Genomic DNA, 23,835 nt, shown 5'->3' on the forward strand with positions numbered 1-23,835 from the left:
TCAATTAAAATCGCAGCCCCTTATTCCCAGAACATGCTAATCAAAGGAGGCCTTGTTAGCTAAACCTTAAACACGAGGTCAATTCATTATGTTTTCTCTGCATGCAAACATGGAACATAATCTCTTAGTTCTGCAACATTCAACCTTTATGAAACATTTTTGTATATTGTTATGTGAGTATGATGTGTATGTAAACATGTATTTGTATATTGTGCTATGTATGGAATTTTTGAGTAGCTTTGGCTTTCAGGTGATCATAAGCCCCCATTGCTTTGTGGAAATATGAGTTCTGAGTGGTCAGTCAAGCTCCTGCTTCCCATATATTAGTATATTCACACCAGTATCTCAGGAACTAGCGGTCTGTTACATGACTAGCTGTACACAGAAGCTGATAAGTTAACATTTATTATATGATAAAATGTAAACTATGCATGTAGCAGGTTAACTGTCTGGAGATAACATAATAACACTTCCAAGATTAGTTAAAACACTAAAAGCCAGTTGAACGTGTACAATTTGTTAGCCTAAATGTAAATTAATAATTTAAATTAAATAATTTTTAAAATAATAAAAAATTATTTATCCAGATGTTTGCCAATGGCATTGCTCAGTGATACACTGATCACTGGATTAGAATAGACTAGATGTCCTCGGGTTGAGCCAAATATTTAGCCTTGCCCTGTGCAGCATCACGGCGCAACAGAAAGACACACAAAGAAGTAACAACCACCAGAAGTCAATTCCAGCCGCGATTAGATCATCAGAGACATACCATCTCTGCTTTCACTGAAATCTGACCCCTTCGGTCCTACAGTATTGCATTTTTGGCTGCTGTTTGGCTGCTAGCATAGGTTTAAGGAGCTTTCGGCAACAATATTGTGATTGTGTTTCATTCTCTGCTTTGATGCTTTTTAAAGATACTTAAAAGATACATCCCTCAGATTTACTCCGAGCCACGCCCTGCCTTTGTTAGGATTTTAGCGCAGTGAAGAGTTTGGTCTTTTGACGGTCTGTTACGTAACACTGAAATGTTGGTATGTCGGTACTGCAGTCTGCTTTTGTTTGTCTGTGTCAGTTTGTATGTGTCTGTTCTTCGCTGGTCTGTGCGTTTAGCTCAGCAGTCCCAGTCGGCAGGTCAGTGTTGTTGTAGTTCGGAGCCTTTAGTATGTCTTTCTTTTGTAAGTGTTTTCTTGCTACACTTTCTGAGTACCCCAGTTTATTCCCACTAAAGGCATGGTCCTGTCAGTAAACAGAGTCACTTAAGATAATCAATCCTGCAGTTTCTCCATGCTGACAGGACGTGTGTTTATGTGTGTGTCAAGAGCAGCCTGCTTTAGCTCCAGTCTCCAGCTGGGGCCATCGCTGATAGCAGGAGTAGGAGGCGTCTTGCCAACATTTGTGTGTGTGTGAGTGTGTGTGTGTGTGTGTGTGTGTGTGTGTGTGCGTGTGTTTATGGGGAGGCCGGTCCACAGGGCGGGGCCCTACACACTCCTTATTAGGACAGGGGCTGGTCACATGAGGCCCATGGTCTCTGAGAGACAGGGGCGAAACAGAGAACTTCGCAGGGCTGACAGAGTGGGAGTGTATTTGTGTGTGTGTGTGTTTGTGTGTGTGTGTGTGTGTAAGGGAGAGAGAGAGAGAGAGAGAGAGAGAGAGCACCAACCTAACCAAACAAGAAGCGCAGGCAGGCAGGCAGGCAGGGAGAGATAAGGGTTTTTGAAGCGGGGAGCAGTGGGGAAGTCAGGCTCAGGCTCCGGCTCACTCACACTCCCTCACACCCAGAGACAGGCGCAGCAGCCTAAGGGGTATGAAAATGCCCACCAACTTCACTGTGGTCCCGGTGGAGGATGGCAGGAAGTCGTCCCGTGATGGCGTTGATGACAACAACGTGCTGCGGGAGGAGGACGAGGACGGCCCAGGTGAGATCCGCTTTTCAGGAACGCCAGGAATGGCTCCCACGTGCTTCAGCTGAGAGGCGCAGCAGCAGCAGCAGTAGCGGACGCTGCTTTCTGCTCGCTGCCTGCGTTTGTTTTTCTTTTTCTTTCCGCTTCTATCTGACAGCAAGCAAGGGTCACGCCTTTCAGTGTGTTTTTACACACTTGTGCGAAGGAAGGAAGGAAGGGGCCATGAGAGAGCGTGTACGTTTTGTCTCTTTCTCGCTTTCTTTCTCTTCTTCCTCTCTGTCTCTGTTTATCTCCTGATGAATGATTGTGGTTTTCCAGCAGTTTTCCTCACCAGTTTTATCACATTATCGCCTTCCTCCTCATTCTGAACTTACGTCCGCTAAACTTCAGTGACTCAAGTGCCAGTAAGGTGAGCAGAGCCCTTTTAGATGGACGGGCTAATTAGTACACATTCTTTGGTGTTGTTTAGCCGACCGCCACCTCATCTTGCCTTAAGGCTGCCACAAGCCTGTGAAGACCAGTCATGTCCCTGCCAAATCAAATGGAACCTATTCGGTATGCTGTAATTGGCAGAGGTCATTGAGTTTAGCTTATGCTGTTTGCAAGCCCAATGCCAAGCGCTAACTAACTCCTGTGGAACACAGCTGCCAAAAAGTTGTTGTGTTTACGTTTTTTCCCCTCCGCCTCATGAGCCACCAGCCAATCGGCTGTCTTCCTCTAATTGCTACCATGCCGTGCAATTAAGGCAGAGGTTTTTATGGAGTCCTTGAGCGTTATGTTATGTAAGCTTGCCCAACTGGCTCAGGTTCATGCAGTTTGTGGTGGGATTGCTTTTTTCACCCCTTCTCTCTCTCGCTCTCTCTCTCTTTTTGACTCTCCCACCCTCTCTCTCTCTCTCTCTCTCTCTCTCTCTCTCTCTCTCTCTCTCCCTCTCATTCTCTTTGTTCCTCCCTCCCTCTCTCTCTCTCTCTCGGCCTGTGTCTCTCCATGGATGGAGTCAGGTGCTGGTTGGAGATATTGATCGTCCCCTTCCTGTTGGCTCACAGAGGGGTGTTGATATCCTCCCATCTACTTGTTGGTCAGGCGCACAACGTGCGCAGCCCTCCGTTGTCCTTGCCGCCTTCCAGATCTTTCTTTGTGGTTCGAGTGGCAGCTCTCTGGAGTCTGCTGTGCTTCATAACGTTGGACGTGGAATCGCAAGGATGCAGAGGGTTTCACTTGAGGAAGGGTTAACATGCAAATTAACTCTCAAATATGTCTGTAGGAAATATAACACATGTGTCTAAGGCCCCCCTGAAAAGCTGTGGTGCACAGTGGTGCATTACAGTAAATAATGTAGAAACATCAGTGTATTAAAGGTCCAGTCTGCGACTCTGGCCAACAAATGACACAACTCCCTTTCAGGCTTTTTATTTTCAGGCGCACAAACATACCGGATAGCTAGATTATTTCTAAGTATTTTCGCTGAATTTGACAAAACATATCGGTTTAGAATCTTGCAGTGCACCTTTTTAAACCTCTTTTAGCCATAGATACTTAGCACCAGCGAAAGTCGTGTCTGATAAACAGTATCTGTGGGACTCTGCAGAGTCTGGGAAGGATTTTCTGACTCCTCTCTCTGTTACGGATGCAGGCGGACTGGAGCACAGAACCTCACATCTGGGTCAGATTATGGCTGAGCTATGAGAGCACAAGAGGAAAGAAACGGCAAGCGAAAGGTTCAATAACAGGGTAGCCAGGAGCCAGTTGAGTGGCAGTGTGCACTTTAGCATCCCACGCAGAGCTTTTTATAAGGCCAGGTCACCACGTTGGCCGGCCAAACTAAACAGCATGGCTATTTGCTCTTGTTTGGACCTATCTTGGGAGCCGTTAAAAACACTGTCTTTTAAACTGTTGACATAAGATAAAAGGTACCTTGAACCTTTTGCATGGTTTGCTTAGGCATTACATTTTTTCATAAATGGATTTGGAAACTCACAGTAGCTTATTCTACTATGGTGTTTGTCTGATGGAGATATGATTATAAGTACACACAGTCATGAATGAGTAGGGAGCTAAAGCCTGTGGCTGGGCGTTGGTTAATAGGTAGTTGGTGGCAGTGCCGTTGTGCCATATTCTCCACCAGTCTGGTCGTGTAAATCATACGATGGTTGCTCTGTAGTTGGGGCTACTACAAGCCGAAAAAATAAAATGGTTGATTAATAGCTGAATGACATTTTGACAAAGGACAATATAAGATATTTATTTGGCTGCCATTTTGATAGATTGAGATAATGGCTCATGTAATGGGGTATCTTGAGTGTTGTAAAATGGTGTACACATTCTTTGCATCTTTCCCTGAAAAAGTGAGTCAGTTTTGCCAAATCCTGACATTTTTCCAACTAATAACCACGTTGTCCTAAGACACAGCTGGTCAGTGGTTCATTACCTTGTTTTTATTCTGTGATTTCTCTTCTCACACAGTGTACTCCTAGAGCTGTTTTTCACATACACTGTTCATCAGGCACTAAATAGTAAATGGACTGCATTTATAGAGCGCTTTTCAACTCATAGAGCACTCAAAGCACTTTACAGATAAATGCCTCAGACATCTGCCCATTCGCAGACCAATGGCAGAGGCTACTATCTAAGACGCCAGCCTGCGCGTCGGGAGCGGCTAGGGGTTCAGTGTCTTGCTCAAGGACACTTCGACACTTTGTGAGGAGGCGTTGGAATCGAACTAGCAAACTTCCGATGCTGAACGACTCCTCTACCTCCTGTACCACTATCGAATAAAACATTATGTTTTATGTAACATTGGCAAGCAATGCACATCTCATGCTGTAATATATAAGTTTGGAGATGCTCTGTGTCCCTGTATATTCACAAACCATATTTCCTGTTTCCCTGTAGCCCTACTGGTGGAACAAGCTGCTAACAGCAACAGTGGCCATACCACATATTAGTTTGGGAGTTTTTTCAGATGAAGGAATAATTTAAATGCTCGTCGCCTCACTAAGATACCTACCTGGAGCAGTCAAACTGACTTTTGTGTCTGATGGCGTGTGATGTCTCCCTCCTGATATATAACCTGGCTATAACAGTTCCTCATCTCAGCTTAATTGATTTCGGTGTTTTTTAAACAGGGCCCCGAAAGTGCAGTGTTAAAGTTTACTGCTGCAAGACTAACTGTGTCTGTGAGAGTATATCTGACAGCGCAGGCTTTTTTCTTTGCCCTGTGCTGTTCCAGCACTTCAGTCAGGAGATGTCATATCATTAACACAGTCTCTGGCAATCAAGCGTGTGTGAGTGCGAGTGCGAGTGCGAGTGCGAGTGCGAGTGCGAGTGCGAGTGCGAGACTGTGTGAGTGTGTGCGTGAGCGTCGGTATAAGTGTGCTGTTCATCCAGTCCTGCCACTTCCTAAAAATGCTGTTTAAGTATGACAGGAATGCCAGAGAGGACTGCTTTGGCCTTGCGTGAGCATGGCCGCTAATCCCACTGCCAGTACACAGCTTCTCTGTCTGTGCGCCCAGATGGAGGTCCCCACCAGACAGCCAGTCTCCCAGCATCTGCGTGTCTCTTTCTTTGTGACTGAGATGACTGTGTGTGTTGATACATAAGGCCTCCATTCATTGAGGAGATCCTGGAGCCTAGACAGACACCCTGTGTCGTCCTGCGTTCATCTCTGTCCCCGAGGTTGGGCCATGTTCATCTGATTCATCACACTACACAGTCAGTCCGTCTGTCTGTCTCGCACGCAACTTTCATTTGGTAAATTCCCTTGTGTTTGTTTCTCTGCTGTTGTTTGCCCTTCTCTTCTCTTCTCTTCTCTTCTCTTCTCTTCTCTACCCTCCTCTGTTTTTCTTTTCTTTCTTTACTGTCCTTCTCTTTTCCTTTTCTCCTGCCGTCCCTTCTCTTCTCTCCCCTCTCTTCATATCTGTTAATTCCATGTGGGAGTGATTTGACCGCTAACAATGGGTAAGAGGGGTGAGGATGCAGAGAACATATTGAGAAACCCTGTTGTGTGTGTGTGTGTGTGTGTGTGTGTGTGTGTGTGTGTGTGTGTGTGTTTGTTGTGTGTGTTTGTGTGTGTGTGCACGAGCCAGTGTGTTCTGTAAGCACACATGGTTCCCAAGCCTTCCCAGCAGCGACCACAGTGTGATAAGAAGGGGAACAGGATTGTGTAACCCACCCAGCAGCAGTGAATGTGCTACCTAGCTCCAGGCCGAGGGGGAGGGTGTGTGTGTGTGTGTGTGTGTGTGTGTGTGTGTGTGTGTGTGTGTGTGTGTGTGTGTGGACGTGCACGCAGTGTGTGTGTGCGTTTTTAACGAGGTGTGGTCTGTTCTGAATTTGTGGAAATGGACAGGGAACAGTTTGTGTGGAGGAAGAAGAGAGACACACGTTCAGTCCACTTCTTTCAGACTCTTGTGTTCTGTATTCTCAGTCTAGCTGAAGATGATCACCATGGATCTTTGTCTGATGCTACTCACACATACACACACACACACACACACACACACACACACACACCCACCCCTAAAGACCTAAAGAACTTTTCTTCAAGTATTTCTCCTGAGAATCCCCATGCTTTTCATGAGGTGATGATTGGTGGCCTGGTGGGTGAAGGGTTGGGTTAGAGAGGTGAAAGCAGGTGGTGGGGGGGTGAGAGTGACCTTGGTACCCTGTACCCACCTTTAAAAGTACTCAAGCCAGCAGAGTCTGCCATAGACTAGCAAAGTTTAGCACACACACACACACACACACACACACACACACACACACATGAGCTCACACACACACACACACACACACACACACACACACACACATGAGCTCACACATACCCATATACACACCAGACACTAAGAACCAGGTCAGGACACAGTGCACACACATAAATACACACACACTATTTTTTTCCATTTTAAATGGGTTGTTTGTTACCGTTGCATGATTCACATTGTTGCCCTCTGAATCAACCAAATCAGTTAACCAGTTCATCTCTATCAGACTCAAGCTGTTACAGTAGACTTTGTGTAACTCTGGGGTTATGGGTGTTGTAGTATACTGTGTGTAACTCTGGGGTTGTAGTAGACTGTGTGTAACTCTGGGGTTGTAGTAGACTGTGTGTAACTCTGGTGTTGTAGTAGACTGTGTAACTCTGGTGTTGTAGTAGTCTGTGTGTAACTCTTGTGTTGTTTGGGGTGGAGTAGTAAGGGTGGGAGTAAGTGGTGGAGAGACTTCCTATTTCCTTTTTCTCTCGTTGCCTCACACTCTTCCTCTCTCACACTGTTTGATCTTTCTCTTTTTCTTTCTTTCACACTCTGTCCCTCTTTCACTCACACAAACACACACACACACACACACACACACACACACACACACAGACACAGATACACTTTCAGTATTTCTTTCTCATTCGGTTTCTGTCTTCCGGTACCACCATTCCCAAAACACACACAGACATTCTCACACAGACGCGCACGCGCACACACACACACACACACACACACACACACACACATCCACCCCTTGCTTCCTGTTTCCTGGCCAGTATGCACACCCTCTGATCTCACCCTGGGTCACCCACCATGTGCTTCAACTGATAAGACCCAGTGTGTGTGTGTGGGTGTGTGTGTGTGTGTGTGTGTGTGAGTGTATATTCTCCCCCTCCCTCTTTGTGCATCACAGACATGTCTCATCATAGTCATAGATGTATATGTTTATGTGGCTCATCTTCTGGTGCAGATCTCCCACCCTGTGCTGTAGACATGTGAATGTTATGGGTCCCCCTGTTGGACTGGAGGCCTACATGCAGGACGAGAAACTGTTTCCTAAGCTTAATGTGGCCTTAACTGTCGGAGGACAGCTGCCCCTGTTGCCATTGTGTTTGTCCCAGGGGGGTTCAGGCCCTGGGCTCTGTAAAGCGCCTTCAGACAATTTTATTGTTTCGCCGCTATTTTAACTAAAAATGAATTGAATTGAAGGTCAAACATAACCATAGAATACATATAGTACACTAGAACAGGGGTCCCCAACCTTTTTTGCACCACGGACCGGTTTAATGTAGGCATTTTATTCACGGACCGGCTTCAAGGTGTCATTTTACCTGTCTTATTAGTCACGTCATCCATTCATATTGATGTGAATCAATCAATTGCACCCGTGATTGCACGCGAGTTTGATAGAATGAAGCCCGGTCTGCTCATACACAAAAGCTGACATTAACGTTAGGTGGAGTTAATTTGCGGCCAACACCATTGTATAACGAACGTTAAGTGCATGAAAAATACAACTCACCAAAACTCTGAATCAGTGCTTGGTCTCCATGTGCCGAAGCAGTTTTAAAGGCTTCATTGGCTCGTTTGGTAGCTTGTCGCCACATATTAAACAGAGCGGACTTGGTGCGTGAGAGTAGCCTACCTGTTGCGATAAACCCGTATTTTAAGTATGACTCCTGGTATTGTCTGTTAAAAGAAGCTTTCTCTTTTGAAGGTCGTAGGCTCCTATTTTGGCTCCTTAGTTGGCCTTTTCATCTTTGCAAAGAAGCTCTCCAAAGATGTTTTTGCTAGTTTGCGGGCTTATTTATTGAGTGACGCATCACTTGAACTTGACAAGCGTCTTGGCGTGACAAGAGGCACAGGCGAATGTGACGTCCGGGAAAGTCAGCGTGTTTTTCAAAATAAAACACCTTTCATACGCTAATAATTAATACAGCAGAATTTATATTAATAATGTATTCTTTCTGTGCGGCCCGGTAACAAATGCCTCACGGACCGGTACCGGGCCGTGGCCCGGTGGTTGGGGACCACTGCACTAGAATACATAGCAGTATCTGGGGGTATGGATGTGTAAAGTAAATCTGATTATGGACGTGTAAAGTGAATTGGTCCAAATAGCCTAGATAGCTAGCCATGCGTGTTTTCATATTATGAGGGATCACAACAGCTTGGTGGTGTGAGGTGTTATTAATGCTGTAATTAGACTGAAAGAGTGTGCCTGCTCTTTCCAGTTGATTGTGTACAGATGGCCGCTGCGTTTTTTCTGCTCCTTCCCTCACCTCATTCTAGTTAATAAGGGCTAACAGCTTGGAGTTAGTCAGGAAGTGGTGCTATAAAACTCTCTCTCTCCCTCTCTCTCTCTTTCTCTCTATCTGTCTCTCTTTCTCTCAGCTGAATGTATCACTTATGCCAGGGACTGTTATAAACCTCTCTCTCTTTCGCTCCCTCTCTCTTTCTTTCTCTCTCTCTCTCTCGCTTTCTCTCTCTCTCTCGCTTTCTCTCTCTCTCTCTCTGTCTCTCTTTCTCTCAGTTGAATGTATCAGTTATGCCAGGAACTGTTATAAGTCTCTCTCAGTTAATGTCTGTCATCGCATGTCTTTCCTCTGTTTTCCCTGCCTTGTCATTTTTTTGTCCCGTGGTGTTTATCTTTTCTTTTTCTTGCTTTTTTTTTTATTCCTTTTTTTCTTGCTTTATTTCCTGACTTGCTCTTTCATCCTCTGCCACACATGTTGCCTCAGTCTAAGCCTGTCATCAGCACACATCTGGAGAAAGAGAGGAACCCTCCATACACACACACACACACACACACACACAAACACACATTCTCTCTCTCTCTCTCACACACACACACACACACACACATTCTCTCTCTCACACACACACACACACACACACACATTCTCTCTCTCTCTCTCTCTCTCACACACACACACACACACACACACACACACACACATTCTCTCTCTCTCTCTCTCTCTCTCTCACACACACACACACACACACACACACACACATTCTCTCTCTCTCTCACACACACACACACACATTCTCTCTCTCTCTCTCTCTCTCTCTCTCTCTCTCTCTCTCATTCTCTTATTTCTTTCCTCCTCTCTGCGTGTCCCAGTGTGAAAAAATGGCTTTCTCTGCAGCTCCTCTCGTTAGCGTCAGCATGGCAGGGACCTCAGCAGGTTCAGAGAGTTCATGTGCCAGGCCTTCCAGTATTGCTACACAGCATAACATAGCAGCAGAGCGGAGGTAGAGTTACCACAGTGAGGAGAAAACTAGAGCTCTTTATTTTATGAGACAAACAAGCAAGCAATACCCAGTTCCTCTTGGACATTATGGTCCTGAGTAACAAGGCTCATAAATGACCTCGATTAATTACTATGTACAGTGAAGGTCTCTTATCCTGTTCCCTATTTCATATTTACACTTTTCTTATATAGTGACCCAGTACACAATGTTGTACATAGTTATATGCATGTTACATGTTATATGTGTGCTATAGACATGGAAAAACCTGCTCTTTAAGGATGAACTTATACTCTCACTACGGACACCATTTTGAACTGTATTCTTATGGCCCATCAGCCAACAGGCCTTCCTGTACTTCATGTGGTGTCTGCGTTGTTTCGGAGTGTTTTCCTCTTTTCCTTGAAAACAGCACCTTGCCACCAGCTGTTAAACTGCCGCCCCCCCCTTATTCCTGTGTCCTATTCTTTATTCTTCAGCAGCAAAGACAGAAGGAAGAGAAGACTTTCTGAGAAAGAAAAGACAGACATTCTCTTATGGCTAATGCACTCATATAAGTTTAAGAGCAGTTTTGTGTTTTATTGTATCAAGAGTAATGTAGTATCAGTATTAATTCAGTCATATTTAGCTCACTGTGAGAGCAGGTCTGTCTTCTACTGAGTCAGGGTCTTGGGTCGAGCGCTTACTCCCTCCTCTCTGTCTGGTTGCTAGTGCTGTTTTTATTAGAATGAGTGTTAAGCTGATTCATTAGTCCCGTTGCATCAGGAGGAAATTGCTTCCTCTTCTTTATGAGTCTGGCAAAGAGGTAGGGGAGGGAGGGAGGGGAGGAGGGGAGGGAGAGAAGGAGGGAGGGAAGGAGGGAGGGAGAGAAGAGAAGTGAGGGAGAGAAGGAGGGAGGGAAAGAGGGTAGGGAGGGAGGCAACCCAGCGCCCCACAGGGCAGACTCACACACAGGAACAAGAACAGGAATAGGAACAGAAGCGCACCTGTAGCCCTGCGGAGATCAATAAGTGAATTGATCATTAAAGACAGTCAACAGAGACAGGCACATTGGTCTATTATTGAGCACCGACCACGTTTATTTATCTGTTTCTTGCTGCACCCGTTTTGTTTCGCAGTTGGTCCGCTCTGTATGCTTTGTTTTTAAATCACTACAGCTGGTGTCAATTAGGAGGGGGGAAGCAGACTGTTTCCATGCCTGTACTGTATCACAGTGCCCCCCTTTGGAGGAATTTGGTACTGTTTTCATTTGTTCCAGCCTTCCTTTTCACTTTAGACTTGCCAAGTGCCTTTTTCTTCTTTCTTTCTTTTTTTATATTTAATGACCTCATGACAAAGGACCTTTTCGGATAGAGCATCATTTAAAAAATGTGTGTGTCTGTGTTTGGTAAAACAGAGGGAAGGCTAAGAATCACGCTAGTCATCATGGTATCATAATTGTGGAAGTTCTGTAGGAGTCACATGAGCAGAAAAAATATTCCACTGACTGGACATTGTTTTCTAGGAAAACTAATAATACCGTATATTTGGGGCTGAATCATATCTTTAAGCAAGATCAGCAGGCCACAGTTTATCATACCACTAATAATTACAACTTTATTTCCAAAATAACTTATATATTTTAGAGTTAGAGTTACCTTAACAGTTCTTTTTTTATTTGAATAGTTTTAAGAAAGACTTGTATTAAGAAGAAGGATGTTGGGTTCAGTGGGGAGCTGTGCATGGTTCTTTTACGCATTCAAGTCAGTCTGCTGGGATAGGATTCTTTTTAAAGGAACTATTCAGAGATTTCAATACTGCTGGAGAAAAACTGAAACCGAGGCCAGTTGTGCTCACTTTGGCAGGGAGGAAGTGTGTGAGGAAGATGTTTATTTTTCTTAGAGAAGACTTGATATATTTTGCGCCAGTGTGTGTATTATGTGAGCTCCCTCTCTGAGACTGTGTCTGCGTTAAATAATGTGCTTATGTGTGTGTTCGTATGTGTCCTGAACACACACACAAACACAGAGTAATAAAGTGTGTAAACACACACATACACCAGCAACAGCAGCAGTGCTCCGCACGGTATGCTTAATTCAGTGTTTAGCTCTTCAGATTTCTGCCTGGTTTGACTCCGCCTCTTGGCTCACACACGCCCACACACACTTCCGCACAGGCTCACAAACACACACACACTCTCCGACCTCTCTCAATCCACAGGCTCCTGTTACGTAATCAGGGCTGTGTTTTACCTGAAGGCTTTGCTCAGCTTAAAAGCTTTCAAAGTATCACAGTCCTGACGTCTAAAACTCACTCGCCTGACCATGACAAGGAACCACAGACCAGGGGGCATATTGAGTAGGTTATTTAGTGCCAAGTTAACTCTGAGTTTAAGTGGTAGCCTAAATGTCATAATAGAAGAGCCCTATCCCTTCATTTTCCTAGCAATACAAAGGCATACAGGGCTCTTCTATTAGGAGGTTTACCACTCTGAGTTAACTTACTTAATATGTTACCTTATTAATACTTAACTTAATATGCTTCCAATCTGTCATCAACTTTTAAAACACTCAAAAGCGACACTAAATATTCAAATAACATGCCATTTATAATATAAGCAGATATTTGCAACCAAATGTGACCAAACCAACCAAACTCCCTACGTGGCACATTCATATTAACAGCAAACTCCATATGGCAAAGACCATATTTCACAAACCAGAGCCAGCTTTCATAACCGTAAGCGTAACCCATAACAACCTATTCTCAGCCCCCAGTTTTATCTCGTGCAGGTCTGTGTGAGGACGGTGCCAGTTTCGCCTGCCAGCTCATGACGGCAGCCCAAACTAGGGTGCACACACACCTCTCTATGCTGACTGTGAAATGCTAACACTCAATGGGCCAGTCACATCATGGAGTGTGTGGAGCCTTTGGATAATTCTGCCCACACATGATCCGTGAACAACTGTAGCAACTCATCAAGTTGAGTGTATTCTCCGTCTGCAGTGACCGAGAACTTGAAAATGCCTAATACAATCATTGCAGCCAAACTAAATCTATCCTTATAGAAATCAATGGGCTGGGTAGTAGCATCAAAAATCAGTGCAGTTAAAGTTTTTTCAGGTTTGCTTTATATAAGGAGCAGATTTGTCTAATCCTATTAAGTGATTACTAGTCAGTCGCAATGGATCTCCAATCAATCTCTAACCCTAGCCTTGTTACAGCTTTGTAACACGGTCGTATGTGACTGTTACTGTATTTTGTGCCTTTATACCTCTGCTATCACACTTTTGTTAGGGTTGGCTGGTTAGGGGCGTGTTTTAGGAGGGTTGGTTTTGTTTGTGTCATTCAGGGTGATGAAGGCCGACACATTATCTGCCTCCATGCTGAGATCTTCAGCGTCATTTGCTCACAACTGCACCAGTGATAGAAACAAACCTGACAACATGCGCTTCATGGTGCTTATAATATAGCATAGGAATATAATATACTTCTACACCAGTGACGGAAACGAACCTGGCAACTTGCTCTTCATGGTGCTTATAATATAGCATAGGAATATAATATACTTCTACACCAGTGATGGAAATGAACCTAGCAACATGCGCTTCATGGCGCTTATAATATAGCATAGGAATATAATATACTTCTACACCAGTGACGGAAACGAACCTGGCAACTTGCTCTTCATGGTGCTTATAATATAGCATAGGAATATAATATACTTCTACACCAGTGACGGAAACGAACCTGGCAACTTGCTCTATATGGTGCTTATAATATAGCATAGGAATATAATATACTTCTACACCAGTGATGGAAATGAACCTGGCAACATGCGCTTCATGGCGCTTATAATATAGCATAGGAATATAATATATTACTTCCTGATTCTATTCTGATTGATCCACTGCATGTAGCCACACCCAGGAAGCGATAGATCCACACACCAATAGCCCAGCGACCTTCTGTGCTGTCTGTAGAGGTGGATGCTGATTGGTGGCTGTGATCTTAAGGAGGGATTACCTTCTGTGCTGTCAGTAGAGGTGGATGCTTATTGGTGGCCGTGATCTTAAGGAGGGTGGGTGGGTGTGGGGGTGTGTGTGTCGGAGGAGGAGAAAAAGTGTGCTGTGATGTGTGATCTGTCTAAAGACTAGTGAGGTGTGAAGGAGCCTTTTGTAGGTAAGCAGCAGTGCACCGCCATCTCTGTGTCCCTCTCAGTAACAAGCCCTCTCTCACACCACTGTCCTCTCTGTCTCTCTCTCACACCACTGTCCTCTCTGTCTCTCTCTCTCTCTCACACCACTGTCCTCTCTGTCTCTCTCTCACACCACTGTCCTCTCTGTCTCTCTCTCACACCACTGTCCTCTCTGTCTCTCTCTCACACCACTGTCCTCTCTGTCTCTCTCACACCACTGTCCTCTCTGTCTCTCTCACACCAAAGTCCTCTCTGTCTCTCTCTCACACCACTGTCCTCTCTGTCTCTCTCTCACACCACTGTCCTCTCTGTCTCTCTCTCTCACACCACTGTCCTTTCTGTCTCTCTCTCACACCACTGTCCTCTCTGTCTCTCTCTCTCTCTCACACCACTGTCCTCTCTGTCTCTCTCTCTCACACTACGGTCCTCTCTGTCTCTCTCTCACACCACTGTCCTCTCTGTCTCTCTCTCTCTCTCACACCACTGTCCTCTCTGTCTCTCTCTCTCTCACACCACTGTCCTCTCTGTCTCTCTCTCACACCACTGTCCTCTCTCTCTCTCTCTCTCTCACACCACTGTCCTCTCTCTCTCTCTCTCACACCACTGTCCTCTCTGTCTCTCTCTCACACCACTGTCCTCTCTGTCTCTCTCTCACACCGCTGTCCTCTCTGTCTCTCTTTCACACCACTGTCCTCTCTGTCTCTCTCACACCACTGTCCTCTCTGTCTCTCTCTCACACCACTGTCCTCTCTGTCTCTCTCTCACACCACGGTCCTCTCTCACACACCACTGTCCTCTCTGTCTCTCTCTCTCACACCACTGTCCTTTCTGTCTCTCTCACACACCACTGTCCTCTCTGTCTCTCTCTCTCACACCACTGTCCTCTCTGTCTCTCCCTCTCTCACACCACTGTCCTCTCTGTCTCTCTCTCTCACACCACTGTCCTCTCTGTCTCTCTCACACCACTGTCCTCTCTCTCTCTCTTTCACACCACTGTCCTTTCTGTCTCTCTCTCTCACACCACTGTCCTCTCTGTCTCTCTCTCACACCACTGTCCTCTCTGTCTCTCTCTCATAGCACTGTCCTCTCTGTCTCTCTCACACCACTGTCCTCTCTGTCTCTCTCACACCACTGTCCTCTCTGTCTCTCTCTCACACCACTGTCCTCTCTGTCTCTCTCTCACACCACTGTCCTCTCTGTCTCTCTCTCATAGCACTGTCCTCTCTGTCTCTCTCACACCACTGTCCTCTCTGTCTCTCTCTCACACCACTGTCCTCTCTGTCTCTCTCTCATACCACTGTCCTCTCTGTCTGGCTCTCATACCACTGTCTTCTGTTTCTTCTTTTTGTTTTTCTATCTCAGTCACTCTGTTACTCTCTCTCTCTCTCTCTCTCTCTCTCTCTCTCTCTCTCTGTACCGTTTGTCTCTTTACACACTCCTCTCTCTCTCTCTCTCTCTCTCTTTCTCACATTCTGTTGTCTACTTCCTCTTTTTTTCTTGTCTTCATAGTAACAGCATCCCTCTCTCTGTCTCCTCTCCCTCTACCCCCTCCACTCTCTCTCTCTCTCTTGCTCTCCCCACCCCCTGTGCTGCATACTCCTCCCCTGTGTGTAAATGTGTGTGTGTACGTGTGTGTGTGTGTGTGTGTGTGTGTGCGTGCACGCGCAATGATCAGGGATCAGACCCTGAGCTCCTGATGCGTCTCTGCCGTCTCGTTGCCAGTGACACACACACACACTCACACACACACACTCACACAGAGAGTCACTGTGGATCTGCGAAGCGCGGGATAAGCTAGCACTCTCTCTCTCTCCATCCATTTATTCATCCTTCGGTTTATCGCTCAGGAGACCCGCGTCCTCATCAGGGACCCCCCCACCACTAACCCATCGCCCCCACCCTCTGACCCCAGCACTATGGAGCAGGGGGAAACCTCGCGCCGGAGGGGTAAGTGGCAGAGTAACTGCCCCATGATGGGGTAACGAGGGAAACGCCAGGTAGTGTTATGGATGTGCGTGGGCCGGGGGTAAATGTTGGTTGCAGAGGTCGGTGTTGTGGAGCCAGTGTCCCTAGAAGTAATTAGAGTGAATTTAGGAAGTCAATTGGATTTGATGCGAATATTTTCTTTGGATCTTTATTAGGTTTTACTTTTTAATTTATATTTTTTCGAATGCCACGAACAGTTGCTGATCTCTCAGCCAGCCAACTTGATATACGTATGTACGTCGTATGTGTGTGTGTGTGTGTGTGTGTGTGTTTGATTTTTCTGTCGTACATTTGGGAAGAACTGTATCGTCTCTTTCTCACGACCGGTGACTTAATGGTCTTTTGAGATCTCATCCAGTGCGGTACATTTTCCTGGAACTTGAGTCTGGACGGGACCCCCTGCATCCTTCCTGTCCCCCCTCTCCGTATAGGGGAGTATTAGAAAGCAGTGGCTCGTACCGCAGACAGCTAGTCTGATACTGCAGGTACATATTTTAGGTGCTGCAGGGCTGGATTTGCGTGGATTTGGTTCTATCTACCTGGGCAGACTAGGGATGCCTTAATTGCTTAGTAGCAGTAGTGGATAAAGAGATTGGAGTGACTGACTCTCTCTCTCTCTCTCTCTCTCTCTCTCTCTCTCTCTCTCCCTCCCTTCCTCTCCCTCTCTCTCTCTCTCTCTCTCTGTCCCCCTCTCTCTCTTTCTCTCTCTCTCTCAGGCCAACATAGGAGCTGTAGGCAGCTTAGGATGCTATGTGAGGTAGCTTATCAGTTATAAATAGGTTGTGTGGCCACACACTCCCCTAAGAAACAGAGATGCTCAGGCACCTAGTTGGTGCGCTGCCTGATGCTCTCTCACACTCACACACACACACACACACACACACTCACACACCCAACAGGTGTCTGAATGTCTTCAAACATCACCTAGCTTCCGTTTTCATTTATTCTCTATATTTACCGTATTCTATCTGAGTTTCTGTTTTCATGCACCTCCTGCGTTTAAAAGCTTGTGGAGGTAACTGCCAGTGTTGTGCAGTGTGTGCTGGAGACTAAAGCGTTTGGACTGGTGTTTGGTGTGGACAGCGTGAGGATGTAGAGATACAGGGATGTTTTTCCTCCAGTACTTCCTGTGTCATGCAGCGTGTTAACACTAGTGACTTCTGATTGTTGCCTGTGGTTCCATCAAGTGCTGATAGATGCAGTGTGTGCTGACAGAAGCTACCTGGTATTTCTCACCTGCACAACACAGCCCTCCCCCAACATACAGACACACATACTAACACCCTCTATAAAACACACACACACACTATACCTGGTCACATACACACATGCTTAAACACAAACAGTCTCTCTCTCACACACACACACAAACTTACACACACACACACACACACACACACACACACACACACACACAACACACTTTCTGACGCACTCTGCCACTCACACACACATTATCTCTGTAGCAGTCCATTGTTTCGTGCATGCCTGTGGAGGTCAAGTGATGAGCTCTCTCAAGGACGCTCCATTCCCTGCTCTTGCTCAGCACGACACGCCTGTGGAGACTCGCACTCACACACCTGCAGTCATTTATCAACGTCGGCAGGTCATTCCTCCTCACCACTGCCTCTTACACACACACACACACACACACACACACACACACACACACACACACACACACACACACACACACACCTTCTCCCAGGTGATAATGAGCCCAGTATAGCTTCTCAGTCCAGGCATGTGTGTGACTGTGTGAAGTTGAATTCACTGAGCGAGCCCTTGAGGATTGGCAGGAATAACGGGGTTTTAATTCCGGTGATTTCCCCTCTATTTGTGAATGCCCAGCTATGCCAGGGTTGTTTGTCTGATGAGAAAGGTGTAGCACGTAAACATTTCCATCATTCATCTTCCTGTCCAGCAAGTCTTTTCAAATCAGACTTACACTGAACAGTGGACATCTTATTACCTGTATCAGATAACAGGCATATCGATGATGTGCTGTCATCCATTTTAAAGACTAATCAATTAATCATCTACTATTTGTCATTTAACAAACGCCTTCATCCAAAGCAACTCAAAGTACAGGTGCCGGGTTCTTGACGTGACATGGCTTGGCAAAGAAAATGAAGATAATTAGTATTGTCGTCATTGGAAGTGTGGTAAATGGTTAAACATTTCTTTGTTTCCCATTGTTATTAGATTTTCTCAACAAAAAAAATCTAGCGTGATTTTATCAGTTAAAAAGAATTTTTTTTTTATAAATTCTCTGTTTTTTTCAGTAAATGGCAATCATTTTTCCATATATTTCAAGAGGATTTTGTCACTGAAAACCATGTAATGTGGTGTGACACGATATCCTGTTTTGACAATTGAACTGTTTTTTCAAAGCACTCAAAATGTTAAGTTTAGTTTTCCTTTGGTTTGACACCCCTAAATTAAATTTTTCCAATTAAAAACTCCACCATGTTCAGTGTTTTTAAATGATGCGTAACTCATAAGCACAGTAAACTGTTGGAGGACCAATAATTAGGTGAAGGGAAAGTGTGAGCTTCTCTTCCCTGTCCCCATGAAGTCACATGTTAGAGGACAGGAATTTCCCTTAGCCTAAAATACCTTCATCTGCTTCAACTTTAAAGCTTGCAGTCACTGAATTATGTTTGTGATGGTCATTAAACCGATACAATAATATTGAGACTCCTAGAGTTCCTCTGTAATGGTGACATTCAATTGTGTGTGTGTGTGTGTGTGTGTGTGTGTGTGTGTGTGTGTGTGTGTGTGTGTGTCTGTTTTGTTGTATATCCCTAGTTGGCTGGTTGGCACGGAGTCATTAGACAGCTAACGTTAATAACAAACAACATGAATTTTTCATCCAACGTCAGTGTCGGTGTTGCCCAGAATTGCACTGACTGGTAGTGGCTCACGACTTGGGAGTGTTGGTAAACACTCCGTCTGAATAGCCAAGATTGTTATGTCTGGAAAAGAGTCTATGGAGCCAGGGACAGGCCGTTCGGGCCTACTGATTCGATCAAAATGGAGTCGGTTGGTAGTGCTGGCATGAGTGCACTCTAGACTGCTGCAGCTCACATAAACCAATGCTAGGGGCGGAGACCGGACTCATTTAAGTGTAAAACTCACAGAACTCACAGACTTTCATGCACTTACATTTTTAATGGTTACACATATAATGAACTTGTTGTTGTTGAAGGCAGCCATCTTGACTTCTCACATTTAGATATGGGCCTGTGTGTCTATACTGTTTCCGCCCTATAATATATGCCCAACAACGACCAGTTTCACCTCCATTGTTAAATGTGAAATGGATGAGTTTGCATTGAGACCAATAGAAGGTATGGTTGCAGTCTGTCACCAATAGAGGATTTATCCCAGAGGAAAGTGACAATAGCCAATACTGTGGTTTCCTTTATAAAAAGTAGCTTTGGAAGTTGGGAAGTCAAAGTGTTCCAGCCGTTTTCCCACTTTCTTGTTATTCTCTTGCATTGTTGCATCTGGACAGTTCACATCTAACATGTGCTCAGTCAAAAGACTGTAGAACTGGTTGAACTACTGACTATTTGGGTCACACATACCATGAGTTTGTTTTTTGAACCGGTCTATGGGAAGATTTTTTATAGATGGTCTGTTTTGAAGCAGTCCCTCCCTTCTCGTGTGAAGGTTTGTTATTGTCTGAGTTATAGAGGAATGAGGGGCATCCCGTCCACTCATCCCTGCACCGCTTAGTGTGACAGCAAGAGGCCAACACACGCAGACACACACACACAAAAACACGCACAAACGCACAGACACACACAGTCACACACACACACACAGACGCACATGCATTACTGCCCTGAGCAAAAATCATTTCCCTTACTCCGCTCAATACACACACTAAGCTGGATGGGACTGATGTGAGCGTTGTCATTCAGGGCAGACACACACACACACACACACACACACACACACACACACACACACACACCCTTTCAGGGCACTTTCTTCTTGTGTCTTCCCTCACTTTTCCTTTGTCTCCTTCCCTGTCCTCACCCTCACCACTGACCCGACCCTTTACACCATTCTGTCTCTGAACAGAAGAGACTCAATCACCAGTGATCGCCCTGGAAAGGTGTCAGTGATGGTGTGTGTGTGTGTGTGTGTGTGTCTGCAGCATCGATGCAAATGTGATTGGTAAAGTAGGTCATGGCCGGTTCCGTTCTGGCTAAGTGGAACTGGACCAAGCCTCAGGAGAACGGGCCATAATGTTTAGTGTCATACCTCAAACCTCAACCCCCCACGTTCACTCGTATAAACACACTCATGCATGCACACACACACACTAGCGTACACGCATGCACACATGCGCTTATTCATGTCTTTAAGAGTGCCAGCTCAGGTGAAAAAACACGAATGGGGACAGTATTAAATGGTGTTGCAAGTCCATCATATCTAAACATCTGTTTAATCCTGAGGGACCCATGATTACTTACAGCTGGCCTGCTTCTTGTGATTATATCGTATAGGAAGTGATTTAATGTTCAGACATATGCCTTAGTTAGGCTCATTTAGTCCAGGAGGGGAGAGTACACAGAGAATGCTACTTTAAGAATGTCAGAACTGGATCGGTCAGCTCTGTGTCCGCAGAAACTGTCTCTGGTCTTCAAAAGTCTTTTTGTGTAAAATACTTTTAAAGTCTTTTCCCTTTGCCTTTGACTGTCACGACCTCCATCGATGGCTTTAAGGTTAAGCCAGTCTTTGCAAGTTGTTACAGTAATTTTGCAGTGGTATATAACAAGTCCTCAAGAAAAGTTTTTGGAGGATATTGGAGAGTCTGATCTTGTAATACATATCCGGTTCTCCATGGATTCTAGGAGAGGTTACGAGGGAGTCACAGTCCAGCCCATGAACCATAATTAGACCCTGCACTAAGGCTACAACTCAGCATTAACCTCTCCCTTTAAATAGGATTGGGCCATGTTTGGATTTACAGAGGCTAAGGGTGACGGATCACCCATAAATCATCCCTCACAAAGATATCTATGATGATGATGTCTCAAAAAAAAATGTCTTTACTTTCTGGCAAAGTTTGACCTTTTCAGACCACCGTCCGTAGCCGGGACGTATAACAATACGGGTGCAACCCTAGTCTATATATGAGGGGGAGATGCACAAGGGCATTGGGGCTTTGTCAAGTCACCGCTCTAGGGCTTAAGGTGGAAGCCTCTTATGTGAGGCGACTGGATGAAGCAGTAAAAGTTAACAGTGAAAGGCCACCACCCAGGTCACAGATGACTCACCTTGAAACAGAAACACTTTCTTTTTTTTAAATAGGAATTTTGGGAAGGGAATCTAAAGGAAATATTGACATTGACAGCAAATAAGGGGTTGGTTCCTATGTAGCAACAGGTTCAGGAGAAATTAAGTGTGCTCCTAAATGAACGCACCCTTGATACAAACTAAGGGATATTGCATAGTTTCATGGAAAATTTAAGGGGAGTTTAAGATCTTTTAAATTTAATCTGAAAACTTTATACTTAAAACGACCCTGTTTCACAGTGGCCTTAGTGCTGTCATTCTCAGGCACTGTGTGTCTTAGAGCAGCTCTCTCTCAGGCGTAGTGTATTCAAAAGTAGCTCAGAGCCGAGTAAGGCTCTATGCCTTCAGCACACTCCACGTCAAAACGTTTGCTTTCCTCAACACACTGCAGAGAGAGCAAGACTCAGGTCACAGCTCCATGCCAGAATGTTGCCCTGGGCGGCTGTAGAGGTGCAGGCCATTGTGGGTGAAATGCAGGTGTGAATGGTGCGCAGGTGTGTGTGCTGTCATCGCCACACACAGGGGGACTTTCCTTTTGCTACCCGAGGGCCCAGTGGGCTTCTGGGAAAATACAGTAGTATCCAGAACCAGACAGATTACAGTAAAACCACAACGGACTATATCTCTGCTAACGACTATATCTATGCTAAAGTTGGCTATATCTCTGCTAAAGGCTATATCTATACTAAAGTTGGCTATACCTCTGCTTAAGGCTATAGCTCTGCTAAAGGCTATATCTATGCTAAAGTTGGCTATATCTCTGCTTAAGGCTATATCTATGCTAAAGTTGGCTATATCTCTGCTTAAGGCTAGATCTATGCTAAAGTTGGCTATATCTCTGTTAAAGGCTATATCTATACTAAAGGCTATATCTATGCTAAAGAATCAGATTTTATTGGCCAAGTAAGTTTGCACAAACAAGGAATTTGACCTGGTGAACTGGCTCTCAATGTGCTTACACAAAATATACATAACAACACAATACAATACAAAAAGAACAGTGCAATGGTCTATGAAGTTTAAGAAAGTATATACAGGAGCTGTGAATTGTTACAGAAGAAGTGGAGAGTGCAAGAAGTTGGCTTTATGGGCAAATGCTTGACTTTTTACTCTCATAACATGCCTGTGAATTGGATGAAGTGATCAAATTGAGTATTTTATGTGTTTTACAACTGCCGTGTTCCATTTATCTTGTTAAATTATATTTTAAAATGAAGAGTAGGTCAGGGAAATCGCTATTTAGCCCTTGCCTGCTCCACACGTGTCTTCCTTCTCTGAACAATAAATGTAGTCTAACTGCATGTGCTCCTATATAAAGCTTTGGTCAAAGGCTTGGTTGCTTTTCAAGTTGCAAATTTTAGATTTTAAACAATCCTTGAAAAACACAAATTTAATTGAAGACACTGAAAGCCAACCATGTTTTGACCATGTTGACCATAAACTGCTACACCCACACTTTCTCTCTCTCTCTCACACAACCATCACATTTTATTGATTTATTTTTGTCTGGCTTATTTTATTGACTTATTTTACAAGGCCACTTACACAACCATCACTGCAGATCTCCAGTCAGATCTTAAATGAAATGCAGATGGCATAAAACTATTCACGCATATTCCAAGTGAACCTCAGCACGCATTGTTCATGTTTTTTATCCATCTCATGTCATGTCACGAAGGGTCTGGGTTGTAGTGTTCAACGTTTAGCAACCTTTCACTGCACTGATGAGGACAAGTGAGCGGAAAACATTGATTTTCACTATGACCCAAATTGAAGAGGTTTGATCCAGTGCAACGAAAGCAGGATTTTGATCTGAGTTTTCCCTCTTGTAAAAAAAAAAATGTGTAAAAAAAAAAAAAAAAAAGTCATGCCATGTCCATTTCTCCTCCGACTGAGGATGATGTTTTTTCATACTTCTCAGAGACAGCTATGTCTCATTGTTCTCATCCCTTGTGTTTTTCTTGTGTTCCTGTTTCAGGTGATGGCAACCCAAAGGAGCACAGCCCATTCATCAACAACACAGACAATGACAAAGGCACGCTGTACGATGGCAAAAACATGGCCCTCTTCGAGGTAAACACACCAAACATAGCTGGCTGCCACTTCACTCATCCCCCACTGACCTAAGAGACTGTCATATGTGGCAGAGTGACTGACAGAAAGGGCCTGAGTCAAAATAAGCCATACAGGTTGACACTGTGGCTTTAAAACATCTGAAAGGTCCTGACCGTCTGCCATTTTGTTTTTTGGCCACAGTCTCAGACCTCCAAATTACCAGTTTTCTCTTTTCTCTCGACTAACGCAATTTGCATACTGCTGGGTCTATTTTGGCCCCCATGTTGGACTGTCTAAGCTGCTATTACATAGTCATCCTTTTTACTAAATATATATAAAGCCTTTAGTAAAAAAAAAAGCCTGTAATTTCACAAAATACTCTCCA

The 23,835-nt window shown here is 44.8% G+C and overlaps 1 protein-coding gene across 2 annotated transcripts in view; it reads left to right on the forward strand.

Annotated features, from left to right (window-relative positions):
• The window catches only part of slc12a7b (solute carrier family 12 member 7b), a gene marked incomplete at its 5' end in the record, with an annotated part of 61,197 nt that overhangs the window by 10,628 nt on the left and 26,734 nt on the right, over positions 1-23,835 (forward strand). Inside the window, 2 exons of one of the 2 annotated variants that reach the window (XM_080854774.1) lie at positions 1,814-1,919; positions 23,374-23,468. In XM_080854774.1, coding sequence (XP_080710900.1) covers positions 1,814-1,919; positions 23,374-23,468 — 201 coding nt within the window. Of the gene's footprint in view, positions 1-1,813; positions 1,920-23,373; positions 23,469-23,835 lie in introns of those variants that run through there. The other variant, XM_080854773.1, reaches the window with a different exon arrangement.

Source organism: Sprattus sprattus, assembly GCF_963457725.1.
Source record: "Sprattus sprattus genome assembly, chromosome: 17".
Lineage (NCBI taxonomy): Eukaryota > Metazoa > Chordata > Actinopteri > Clupeiformes > Clupeidae > Sprattus > Sprattus sprattus.